The 13,719-nt window shown below is 36.8% G+C and overlaps 1 protein-coding gene across 1 annotated transcript; it reads left to right on the plus strand.

Moving 5' to 3' along the window:
- The first annotated feature begins 1,203 nt into the window (after window positions 1–1,203).
- Window positions 1,204–5,553, plus strand: LOC127807149 (putative E3 ubiquitin-protein ligase LIN-2). The gene is made up of 8 exons (XM_052344795.1): window positions 1,204–2,187; window positions 2,279–2,466; window positions 2,568–2,721; window positions 2,840–3,783; window positions 3,870–4,017; window positions 4,115–4,366; window positions 4,588–4,900; window positions 5,075–5,553. Exons 1-8 carry the CDS (start codon window positions 1,357–1,359, stop codon window positions 5,206–5,208), a joined length of 2,964 nt encoding a protein of 987 aa, XP_052200755.1. The 5' UTR covers window positions 1,204–1,356; the 3' UTR covers window positions 5,209–5,553.
- The last annotated feature ends 8,166 nt before the right edge of the window (window positions 5,554–13,719 follow it).

Genomic DNA, 13,719 nt, shown 5'->3' on the forward strand with positions numbered 1-13,719 from the left:
GCACTGAATTATTATAAGATGAGGGATGAGAGGAGAGGAGAGCAGAAGAAGAGACAAGACAGAAAGGAAGAGCAAAAACGAACATGAAAATTACGATCGAGTCATAGGACATTGTTTTCCCTTATCTTGAATTCTATCTTCTTTGCACAATACCTCACCACAACAGACAACAATTCAATTCTCTAATTCATAATCCACGTAGTACGAGTACACCCCACACACACACACACACATGCACTTACTGTCGCCTTATTATGCGAGAGTACGAGCTGCAGCAAATCTCCTTCTTTATATATATATATATATAGCTGCATTAATTCCCGAATCCTGACAGGGTGAGAGTTGGTTTGGTTTGGTTCTTGTTGTTGAGGGCCTTTTGAACTTTGGGTAGTCTGGGAATCATCAAATTTCATTTACAAAAGCTAATTAAGCTGCTTAATTATCTTATGTTAAGGTTAGAATGGGATTTTAATCAACAGAGAGTGTTGTGTCTTCGTATACAAACAGTGAAAGTTGCTGTTTTTGGTCCCCCAAAGAACATAGAGAACATCCCACCTTCATTGCTAATGCTTGGACTCTATTGCGCGCAAAAAGATGTTTTGTCACCGTCGACGGCCACTGTCTCTCTCTACACCACATTTTATTATTGTTTCTAACTGACAAATTATATATATATAATTCAATCAAATATTACAAAATTATAAATTCCAAGGGATTCAATTTTTGCTCAATTATTAATTTGATATGAGATCGTACGTAACTGAAATGTTGTTCATTAATTAAATATTTATTATGAAACCATAATAATAATAATAATAATGGTAATGTATATATATATATGTATATATATGTGTGTGGAGACGAGGACTGGGTGGGGGGCTACATGACAGTGCAAAGCCTCGAATGTCTAACAACTGGGCCATGTTTGGATTAAACAAATTTTAAGTGTTCAAGCTCGGCTTTGTTTTCTTAACTGTAATTTAATCGGCCAAACACACAACGGACAAGAACTGTACGGCGACGTTCAATGCGGAAAAGAAGAATTAAGAAATAAAAATAATGTTAATAAAAAGATAATTATTTCATAAATAATGTTAGGAGATGCCTCCTCCTCGCTGTGATGGGCGATTTGGTCTTTTCACTCTTTTTAAAAGTTAACGTAAAACAAGGATTAACGGTTAGAAAAGACTGGGGGAAAATCTGCAAAACGCATTCTTGTCGTCTCCATCGCCATTTGCACTTTGGAGTTATATTGCTCCCACAGCTGTGTTGTTGGTGTTATATTCCGGCTTTCAAGCATGTCAGTGAAGCTCTTCCCAGTCTCTTCTTCTTTATCACAAACTCAACGCGTCGGGAATGGCGTCTCTTCAGGAGCTGCTAGCCCAGGAGGGATTTGAGCGCGGCAAATTCCATCGAAGGCGACTCCGGTTCAGAGACAGAACAAGAGAAGATGAGTCCACTGCCTTGCCCATATACATCTGCCATGGCCGAAACGGCCACGGAAACTCCAAGGACCCGCCGGCCCAGATCGTTTCACAGCGGAGAGGGAGCTCCGATTCAGGGAGATCGAGATTATCGAATTCCATGTCGATAGCAGGCGAGCCCGCAATGGACGAGGTTGCGGTTCGAGCGGTTGTTTCGATTCTGAGCGGATACATAGGGCAGTATCTCAGGGACGAGAGGTTTCGCGAATCTATTCGGGAGAAGTGTTTTTCATGCTTCACGAGAAGAAACGAGAGTTCGGATAATGGGATTTTCGCGAACATGGAATTGGGGGTGGAGAGCATCGACAAATTGGTGGAGAATCCGGGGACCAAGAGTGAATTGAAGCTCAAATTGTTGAGAAATTCGATTCGGCTTCTGAATATTGTCGCTTCGCTGAATTCTGAAGGCTCGAGGAATGGTTCGACTTGTGGAACGCTGAATTCTCATCTCTCGGCCTGCGCGCAGCTATACCTGGCCATTGTTTACAAGCTCGAGAAAAATGACAGGATTTCGGCGAGGCATCTGCTTCGAGTGTTCTGTGATTCGCCGTTTCTTGCGCGAACGCATTTGCTTCCTGAGCTTTGGGAGCATTTCTTTCTTCCCCACCTTCTCCATCTCAAGGTTTGGTATTCTGAAGAGCTTGAATTTCTGTCGAATTCGGACTATGTTGGCAAGGAGAAGAAGATGAAAGCTCTTTGCAAGGTATACAACAACCACATAACAAGCTTTTTCTTCAACAGAGACTATAACTATATTACGAATGATTCCAATTTTAATGTCATCTTTATGCAAGGTCTACAATGATCAAATTGACGCGGGGACCACTCAATTTGCTCTTTACTACAAGGAATGGCTTAAAGTTGGTGCTCAACCCCCTCCAGTTCCTTCGATTCCTTTGCCATCAAGACCCAGTCATGCTTCTTCTAGGAGGAGATCGTTGGAATATCCTTTGACTTCACATTCCTCTGTTGATAAATCTTTGTAAGTCAAAGTTTGTTCCTCATTTCTTCCAACCTTATAGTCTCTAGGCATGCTTTGTTTATGTAATTTTGCTTTTTTTTTTTTGGTCTCATTCATGGAAGATACCGAGTTGTTCTTGGCTCAACACTACTTGAGAGGAGGTCAATGGACTTTGACGATAGAAGTCGAGCTTTGGTCAATACATGGGATTTGGAGGAAGGAGAGAAGGCTTATTATGTACATGAAGATAATGTGAGGCAGCCTGGTTCTGCTGAAGTGAGTGCCTAACTCGTCTCAAATGGCCAGCTTGTTTTTTCTTTTCTTTTTTTTTCTTTTAAAGTTGATAGTTACTTGGGAAGTGTTACGAATTTAATTGATTCTCTAATCCTGACAGCATAGAACCATGGCGCATAGAAGTTCATCGAGCCGGAACTATACAAATCCAAAATCAGATTACTTTTGCCTTCTTGGTTGCCGTAGTGAACCAGCAGAACGCAGTGTGCAAGGTAATCAAATAGGTAGCAGAGACTCAATCAGGAGGTCCCAGAACATACATCCTCCCCCCAATGATTTTAGCAGGGCAATCATCGCCATTTGTTCCCCTGACAGCATAAGCGAGTGTGAAGTGGCAATCCGCGTGATTACCAAAACTTGGCTGGATTTACAGGCTGATCCCACTATCGAGGAAGCATTGTCAAAGGCACCTGTGATTGAGGGAATGCTAGACGTTTTACACTCATCCACTGACGATGAAATTCTAGAACTGACAATCTCACTCATAGCCGAATTAGTCACCAGGAATGATGCAAATAGGCATATTATACTGAACTCGGATCCACAGCTTACTATCTTCATGGCACTATTCAGGAGCAATAGTCTATTTCTAAAGGCAGCTATTTTGCTTTTCCTAGTGAAGCCGAAGGCAAAACAGATGATATCAATCGAGTGGGTTCCACTAGTCCTCCAAGTGTTGGAGTTTGGGGATCAGTTGCAGACTTTATTAGCAGTTCGCTGCAGTCCTCAGGTGGCTGCATATTATTTCCTAGATCAACTTCTTACCGGTTTTGATGAGGACAAGAATTTGGAGAACGCTAGGCTGCTTGTTTCTATCGGGGGACTGAGATTGTTGGTGAAAAGGATGGAGATTGGGGATGCCAATGAGAAGGCAAAAGCTGCTTCAATTATATTGTGCTGCATTCAAGCTGAAGGAAGCTGTCGCCATTATCTAGCCAAGAATTTGAAGAAGAGTTCCCTTATTGAACTCCTCGTTCCGCGAAGGCAAACGGATTCCCAGTGGCTTGCTGTTGCATTGCTAACCGAGTTACTTTGCCTCAATCGGTATACTTCTTTATGAAATCTTACAAGGTTACTGCTATTCCTTTACAAATTAAATTGGTAATAATAGTACAGCATAATTATGACAGAAGGACCGAGGTGACTAGATTCTTAGAAGGATTACTAAGTGAACGGGAGAGCTTGAACACCCTGCATATCTTGTTCGCCTACCTCCAGAAGGCTCGAATCCAAGAGCAGCCTGTGGTTGCAGCCATACTATTACAGCTTGATCTTCTGGTAATTTTAGTTTCATTAGTTTATTTGTAAAAACACGTGTCCATATCCATATGGTTATTCTGAGGGAGATCCTTACCTAGTAGCAGTTATGTTGCAGGGAGATCCTATGAACTGCAGTGTATATAGACATGAAGTAGTAGAGGCAATAACAGTTGCTCTGGGTTGTTGGACTTGTAACGAAGAGGTCCAGGAACAATCAGCAAGAGCTCTATCATTATTGGGAGGATGCTTTTCTTACACGGGACAGCCAACAACAGAAAAATGGCTTTTGAAGGAAGCGGGTTTTAGCGATAACTCTGGAGATTTCTTTCAGGGAAAGAATATTGTCGTTGCCGGGTTGATAGACTTGGTAAATTATCTACTCTGAAAGCTCGATCTAGATAATGTTTTGTGAATGTTTGCTTAGAAGAAAATGAATCATCTTTTTTCATTTCATACTCTCATCCTTGACATCAAATTTAACTCTTGTCAATCTTGTTTCCTGTTTGTGCTCTAAATTGTTATTACATTCTTTATTTCCTGTCTGTCTTCCTGCTGTTTTTATTCATTCATTTAAACCACAAACTTCAGAATGAAGAGGACGATGCAACGCATGATTGGCAGAGGAAAGCAGCTTCAGTTTTGCTTACCTGTGGGAAAAAGACATTCCTGGCTGCATTTTCTAATTCCATATCGAATGGAATACCGTGTTTAGCCCGAGCAAGCCTTGTCACTGTGGCGTGGGTGACCAGGTATCTCGATTCAATTGGAGATGACGATCTTCAGTTAGCTGCGTGTACAGTTCTTCTTCCATGTTTGATAGAATCCTTGAACGATGACAATGCCCTTGAAGGCAGAGTGCTTGCTTCATTCACATTACATACTCTCCTCAAGAGTTCAGCAGGTGAGTCCTTTGGAGCAATGCATGCAATATAGATGCTAAGCTGCAGAGACATGTAACTGCTGCCATCATATATATAAAGCTTGTCAGTCCCATTGAGCTGGATTAAGACTTGGGATTGTTGTTGCTATTCGTGTCCATATTCATGGGGTTCTTCTTTGTCGTACTTTTGTGCAGATTGTTTCTCCATAATCTCGTCTGTGGATGACGTGCTGACGAGTCGTCTCCGGGATCTATCCCGAGTGACATGGACAGCTAAAGAGCTTATTTCAGCCATCAGAAGCAGTTCGAGGCACAGAATCTTGAGCTAGAGGAAATTAAATTCAATTGGTCGGATGAATAGACCATTGGCTGGCTCTCTTAATTATTCAGGCATTTCTTGAAGCCAGCCAGATGAATATCATCAAACTTCTTGTCTTGTGTCTGTTAACAGCGCTGTGTTTATCTTTCCCTGTATTCAATTTTGTGCTGAGGTAGTAAATATCTCAAATAAAATTGGTCCCATTTGTTCTCTTTCCACCCTTTGTTTGGCATAGACATAGTTGCTTGGGGCTTCAGTTTTTCCTCTTGTAAACTGAACATGCAGCCTACTAGCCTAGGTTAGGTTGTTCATTCACACTCGTTAATGGGTTTGAATTTTATCATTATTATTCTTATTTTTAACTCCATTTAATTGGTTAACAGAGTACTTTTTTGTATTTTTTCAAACGTTAAGGATAGTTTTGCACTTATCTTTAAATCTTAGGGGCATCACATCTAATTTTTCCTAAAACAAATTATTTGCAATTTCAAATTATAAATGACAAATAATAGAGTGAAATAATTCTATCCAAACACAACCTTATATCAACTTATTTTATATATCTAAAATATTTTTAATAATTTATAAAAAAATTAAAAAAAAAAACCTTAACTAGTTCAGCCCGCTTAGTTACATTAGTTCAATTACCCTAACTACGATTGTTGGAATAAGTAATTGATTTTGTCACGTTCGGAATTGATTTTTGGGCCAATTTCCAGTTCAACTAGAACAAGTCTACCACCTGGTTTGATCCAATTACTTCCCAAAACACTAATTTCATCTCTATAATTTTTATTTAGTTACAATATATATATATATATATGTAAATTATTAAAAGATCACATATATCATTTAAAGTGAATTCTTAAAATGGCATTTATATATTTTATTTTAAAAAAAAATTAACTTTATGATTATAATTTAAACTCAAGAATTTAAAATTATAATAGACTTAATTTTACAAATAATTTTTTATTTAATTTTTTCTAAAAAATAAATTATAATTGTCAATTGCTACTTTATGAATCTTTATTTGAAATTTTTTATTTTTTCTTAATTATATATGTGTTACACTTCTAATATATACATATAAATAATATGAATAAATTACATTCAACATTTTCAAAATTTGATAGAAAAACAAAGACATTATCGAGATTTGAGAAATTGTAAAGAACATTCTTAAATTTTTACGATTTTTATACACTTTTCTCCCTACTATAATTTCATAAATGTTGAAAATCGTAATATAACTAAAATATTTATATTTTTTATTTCATTCCTCTTTTTCACATGAATTAATTAAATCCAACTATTTATCGATTTTTTTCTGATTAGTTCTTGTTATTGCTAAGATACAATAATAAATTTATTTGACTAAAAATATTGTCATCAAGTTGCATGGATCTACAAGAAAGAAAACAGTCAAATGGCACAGAGAGGTTCTGTGCAAATACTTTGATACTTAAGTCTGACATTGAAGATGATAAAGGTCTTATTGAAATTAGTATAAAAAATATATATTTTCTAAAATGAGGGTTTGTTTATTTATAAAAGATAAACGAAGCAATCCTAATTCCCTATGATTGGGATTTTTACGGATGATATTTATTTCAATATTATAATATTTTATCAAAATCATAATTCTTTACAGATAATATTTATCTTGACATTTTGAAACCCATTAGGATCAGAATTCTTACAGATAACGTCTATCTTGCTCTTTTGAAATCCATTAGAATTATAATTCTTATGAATGATATTTATCTCAATATTTCAAAATCTTTTTAGAACTAGAATTCCTTATGAATAATTGTCTATCATTTTTATAGAATTATATGCGAAGGGATTTTTGAATGTTGGAATTATTTAGTTTGTGAGTTGTGTGGAACCTCCATATTTATGGGGAAATTTATATTTTTTTAGCCCAAATAGTTATTTTTGGCTTTTGGGCTTTTTTGGTCTTTTAATATGCTTTTACATATAATACAATAATTGTTCCTCACTCTTTCATTCGAGTTTCTCATGTGGAACAATAGACTGTATCATAGTTTGCCTTCATTTCTCTTTCATTTTAAAGATTGCTATTGATCTTACATCATTCTTACGCTATTGTACTTTAGTTTTTAAACATATGCGTGTGTTCGGGGCGAGTCCTTCATCCGTCGACACAAGTAACCCCCTAAACATCTTAACAGGTCTTCATTATCCCATGTGTGGGTTGGGTGAGTCATTCGCAAGTGACCCCGGAACGTTTTAATGGTTTATTCGTGAGTAGCGGGTGTTTGAGGCGAGTTTTTCATCCGTTGACGCTATTGACCCCCGAACATCTTAACAATTTATTCACGAGCCGTGTGTGTTCAGGGTGAGTCTTTCTTTCGTCGATATTATCAACCCTCGAACATCTTAATAGTTCTTTGCTATCTACATGTGTTCAGGGTAAGTCCTTCGTCCATCGATGCAAGTGACTCTCAAACATCTTAATGCGTCTTCATCATCCTTGTGTGTTCGAGACAAGTCATTCGTCCATTGACATACCCCCAAACATCTTAATGATCCTCAACATCAGGACGAGTCTTTCGTTCATCGACACAAGTGACCCTCAAACATCTTAATGGGTCTTTATCATCTACGTGTGTTTGGGGGGAGTCCTTCGTCCATCAGCGTAAGTGACCCCCTAAACATCTTCACGGTCTTTAACATCGGCATGTGTTCAAGGCAAGTCATTCGTTCATTGACGCAAATGACCCTCGAACATCCTAAAGGTCTTTAACATCTGCGTGTGTTTGAGCCGAGTCATTCATTTATCCATGCAAATGACCCCTAAACATCTTAACAAGTCTTCGTCATCTGCATGTGTTCAGAGCGAGTCATTTGTTCATCGACATAAGAGACCCCCGAACATCTTAATGGTCTTCAACATTCACATGTTCTTGGACTAAATCTTTCATCTATCGATGCAAATGACCCCTAAACATCTTAACAGGTCTTTGTCATTTCACGTGTGTGCGGGGTGAGTCCTTCATCCATAAATACAAGTGACACCCAAACATCTTAACTATTTTTAATCATCCGCATGTGTTCGGGGCAAGTCCTTTGTCTATTGACACAACTGAACCCTGAACATCTTAACAATCTTCAATATCCACATGTATTTGAGGTGAGTCATTCGTCCATAGCACAAGTGACCCTCAAACATCTTAATGATTTTCAACATTCACGTGCATTTGGGGTTAGTCTTTCATGCCTGATGTGGAATCTATCCGAGAGCATTCGACTAGAAAGCACTCAATATCTATATTATCATGAATCTCCGTTGAAAGTGCAAATAGATCTAACTTCTTAAACTTGTACTTTAACACAACTGACTTTTCAGTCGGATTAACATTGAACCTCATGTATAGAGGACTTATCAATTGGTCGAATGTACAATCTGACTCCACACGTATTAGCTAACCACATTTATCGGTCGCGTACTTATATTCTTTTACATCAATATCATATTCTCACTAACCTCCATACATCATAGGTATAAAGATATGTCTAAAAGCTGTCATTCTTATAATATAAATTGAATTAAAATATTTTGGTTCTGTAAATATAAAAATATATAAGTTGTTTAAGGTTATATTGATTTCCTAACATTAGTCGTGTAAGGATATGCCATTTAATATATATCGGTTTACATAAGATCTCAATCGATAACATGTTACCGATATATCAGTTGAGAAAGAATGAATGTTGGTACATACATATTCTTTTTGTAATACCCCATATTGGCATAAGGGTGCCATGTAATTTAGAGAAGTTTAAAATACCGAAAAATGGGTTTGATAATCAAATAAATCGTCGAATCAGCGGCAGGGAGTGCCTCAGAATTTATATGTCTAAAGAAAAGGGTATGAAATCGATGAACGTCTCAAGGAAAGATTTATGAAGCCAGGCTCATATTTAACATAAGGAACAACCTTTAAGAGGTTTCGGGAAGAAACAAAAGAATTTTCAATCAAAACACGATCTCACTTATATTTGGGCTTAAGTGTAATTTATTAATTTTGGCCGATGGAGGTCGAAACGATGATTTTTCTGAATCTTCAGGGGTGAGATGAAGGGTTTAGAACTTGTGGGACTTAATGGAATTGTTGGATAACCTAGGAGCTTCAAGAGGGCCAAAATGCAAAAGAAATTTGTAAGAGGGTTAAAGTGCAAAATTTTGAAAAGTTGCCATAGCCATGGCCGACCAAGCTTCTGTCACCACTGGCCAGCCTCAGATCGGCATCATGAGAGTCATTTTGAGGGCTAGAAATGGACTCCACAACATGGTGGGTCGATTGGGATGAAGCATGGTCGTGATTGGATGAGGTATTACTGTGATTTGATAGAGTACAACCAAGTTTGGTCGTGGGTCGCCGAAAAATCGAGAAAGAGGTGTTCGTATCAAATCATCACGATTTGAGACCATTAAATGGTTGTAAGGATGATAAAGGCTCGGATTTGACAAAGGTATGGCCCGTCTTGGTCCAAAATCGAGTATAAATAGAGAATTCTAAGTGGCTGAATGTATAAAAAATTAAACTCCAAATCGTGCATGTTTGAGAGTGAGTCAGAGGTTGGGGATAAGGGTTTTTTATTCTCCATGTGTTGAGGAGAAATTCTGGAAAATTTGGTGAGTTTTCATGAAGGTTTGAATGGGTATTGAAGTTTCGTTGGAAAATCACAAGGTCGTCAGTGCCGGATTGTAAATTGGCCATTTGAGCCATTTTTGGTGGGTGTTTCGGCCATCGGAGGTTGTTGCTGTGATTAGATCAAGGATTTCTTCAAGACAATGTCATCGGATCGAGCATTGGAGCAGGTCGTCAGTCACCGTCGCCGAAATAGATGACCGAAAAAAGTGAGAAAATAACAAGAAAATAAGAAAAAAAATAGAAGAACATTCTAAAAAAAAATCCATAAAATTCTAAAAATGTTGGTAAATTATTTTGTGTATTTTGGTGGAGGAAAAATTCTGGAAAATATTGGAGAAATTATTTATTTTATAATTTTTTAGGAAATTAAGGTTCACGGAAAATAGAGGAAAAATAGGAGAAAAATCTAAAAAATTCTATAAAATTTCAGAAAATCAAGAACATTATTTTATGAATTATTGTGAAAAAAATTCAGGAAAAACATTGAGGAGGTATTTATTTTGAAATTTTCAAGAAGAAAATGAAAAGAAAATAAGGGAAAAATTATGAAAAATAGATGTTGATATTATTTTGAATGAATATGGTGTCTAGGGGTTGTCGGGGCTCAAGGTTGAGTATTAGTACGATTACTTGAGGTTTGACATGGAAATTGAGGTCGGTACGAAAACTAAAGTGGTCTGAGATACGTTTAAATTAGAGATGGCAAAATGGGCTTGGCCCGAAGGGCTGGCCCGTTGGGGCTCGGCCCGGCACCGGGCTAGGGCCAGCATTTTGTTGGCCCATTTAAGGTCGGGCTGATTTGGCTTGGCGGGCCAAATGGTGGCGGGCCGGGCTGGCTCGCTTGGCCTGCTAATCGGCCACACCCCCCCTAAACAGCTCGCGCCCCTCGCTTTCAGCCTCGCCTCTCGCCCTCTGTCTCGCCCTCGCTCTCACCCTCGTCTCGCCTTCGCCCTCACCTCGCTCTCTGCCTCGCCCTCGCCCTCGCCCTCGCTTGCCCTCTGTCTCGCCCTCACCCTCGCTCGCCGCCCTCGCCCCTCAGTCGACCTCGCTCGCCCTTTGTCACCAGCGCCCCTCGCTGGGCTGGCCTGGCCTGGCCTGTTTGGCCCACGGGCCCGTGTAGGGCGGGCTAAGACTAGCAATCTGCTGGCCCATTTTTAAGCGAGCCGATTTGGCTCGGCCCGCGGGCCACTTGGTGGCGAGCCGGGCCGGGCTGCCCGTTTGCCGTCTCTAGTTTAAATTGAGTGCCCTGACTTAAAAACTTGGTTTATTGTGAATAGTTCTACCAAAAAATTTGATTTTTATTGTAAGAGTTTCTACTTCAACTAGGTTTATTTTGGGTGGTTCGACCATATATTTGATTTGTTTATACAAATGATTTGACTTACGATAAGTTGGTTTCACGTGAGAGATGCATCCTAAATTGTTTTATATTTGTGCATTGAATTTTGTGCTTTATAAATTCATGCACTGAAATGTTGATTTTAAATGATACATGTTATGTGTTGCATTGGCATGTTTATGTGGGATGTGCATTGTCAATTTGCGTGTGGCACTTGAGTAATAACACTCGGGATGCGTGCCAAGAATTAATGCTATGTGACCTACTTGGGATGGGGCTAAGACAGACGTCACCCTATGGTACTCAAATGGCGGGGATGAGAATGGATACGATCCCAGGTTCTTTTGAGAAATAGTATTATTACTTAGGTGGATGTTAATTCCGAGGATAGTGTTGATCCTCTTGTGGCTAGAGTTGTGTTGAGATCTAGAATGCTTGTGAGCGAGAGCGTAATGTCTAACATGATTTAGGGGTGATACCCGAGTTCATGCGTTAAGGTTGTCCCTCTTAAACAAAATTGTGTTATGCCAATGTATCAATGTGGTTGTGTTGCCTTTAGAGATATTACATTTTTTTCGGTTAGGGTTAAGTGCGGTATGAGATTCTCTTGGACTGATACATGTTGGGATATGTTTATTTGTTTCATGGTTTTGTATATATACATGAAAATATTTTTGAATTCTCATTTAGGTGATTCATCATCTAATTTGTAGTTTGTCATTGAAATATTCAAATGTTTCAAATGAAAGCAACGGCGCTAAGAGAAAGAACGTTATCGAGATGTAGCTGATAGTTATATATAAGATATTTCGTAGGTCTTTATTTATATACGAGATATTAAGATGTTGTGTATTATTTATGTCATGTTGAACATCGATGGTACAAATTTTATATTATGAATAAAAGAATTTCGGTTATGTATCGTTGAGATTTCGATCTTGCTTCCGCTGATATAATTAATATTACCTGTTTTAACTTATTTATCTAAGTTAATATGCTGAGAAGGTAGATCGGAATTGTTGGGATTTAAATTATGTTGAGGAAAAAAAATATCCCTGAAATCTCGGGTTAATGTACGCTTGAAAAAAGTGGGGCGTTACATTTTTCAAACTGATATATCGGTTGATATATATCTTTTCATGATCGATATATCAATCGATATAAAATATTTTTCATGATGCTACTATGTTTTAACCTATATTAGTTAAAATATATCATGACTTAATTGATATATCAACTGATATATGTTCAAACCAGCGAGATACATATTCTTCACTCAATTAAGCTTTTAAATGAAGAATCTAAGCCAAATTTTACAAACTCATTACATTTTCATTCAAAAAATTATAGAGAAGAGAATAAAATACTTTGAAATCACTCAAGCTACTAAGGTTTATTGGCCAAAACTTTTCAAAGAAAAATGAATACATGCCTGATATGGAGACAAACTATCAGATTTGCAAAGAGAAAAACAACAATAATTTAAAAAAAAAAAAATAATTGATGAAGAAACAACAATACTTAAATGGAGGGAAAGAAAGACGAACAAGAGAGATTGAAGGTGGATAAGTGAAAATATGCGCGAAAGAGGAAGACAAAATCTTATAACTAATTTAAAATGAGAGATTTTCTTCTAATTAATTTTTAAAAGTCTTAATTTTACAAAAGTTTTAAAAGTGTCCTATTTTTTCAAAGTTTAGTGCCGAAAGTCCTATTTTTCCAAATTTTCCTCTTGCTTCTTCCTTATGACTTCCTTTTTCATAGGTTTCTTCCTTTTCCAACCAAGCTTCCTCAAAAAATTTCTTATGATGTACGTATATAATATAGCATAATGCCTTGCTGGCTTCTTTTTTGACCAAGCTTCCACGCGAAGCTTCTTTTTGTATATTATTATAACATAGTGGCTCCTTGGCTTCTTTTTCAATCTTTTTTTTCTTTGGATTTATATATATGTGTAAAGCAAGAATTAGAAACAAAGCAAATTCTTTTAATTAATTTAATTCGGTTCTTTACAATTTGAAATTGTGTGAGAGCTATTATAGTATTTTTAGATTTTTTGGATATTTTTTTATAGATAACGTCAATTATTATTGTTAAAATACAATAATAAATTAAAATCGCTGTCAAGATGTATAAGTTTGCAAGAAAAAAATAATTATAGGGCATAGTAAAGTTTTTGCGCAAACATTTCGATGATTAATTCAAATATCAAAGATGATGAATGATTTATTAAAATTAGTATTATAGACGTATATATTTTAAAATGAGAACCTATTTATTATAGAGGAAAAACAAAGTAATCATAAATTTCCTATGATTTGATATTTTTACAAATGATATTTATTTCAATATTCTGATATCTAATCAGAATTAGAATATTTACTGATAATATTTATCTTAATATTAGTATTTTTATAGATAATATTTATTCTAATATCTTAATTTTTTTTAAAATTAAAATTCTTTATAGATAATTGTCTATTATTTTTGTAGAATA

This window comes from Diospyros lotus, chromosome 8, assembly GCF_014633365.1.
Source record: "Diospyros lotus cultivar Yz01 chromosome 8, ASM1463336v1, whole genome shotgun sequence".
Classification (NCBI taxonomy): domain Eukaryota; kingdom Viridiplantae; phylum Streptophyta; class Magnoliopsida; order Ericales; family Ebenaceae; genus Diospyros; species Diospyros lotus.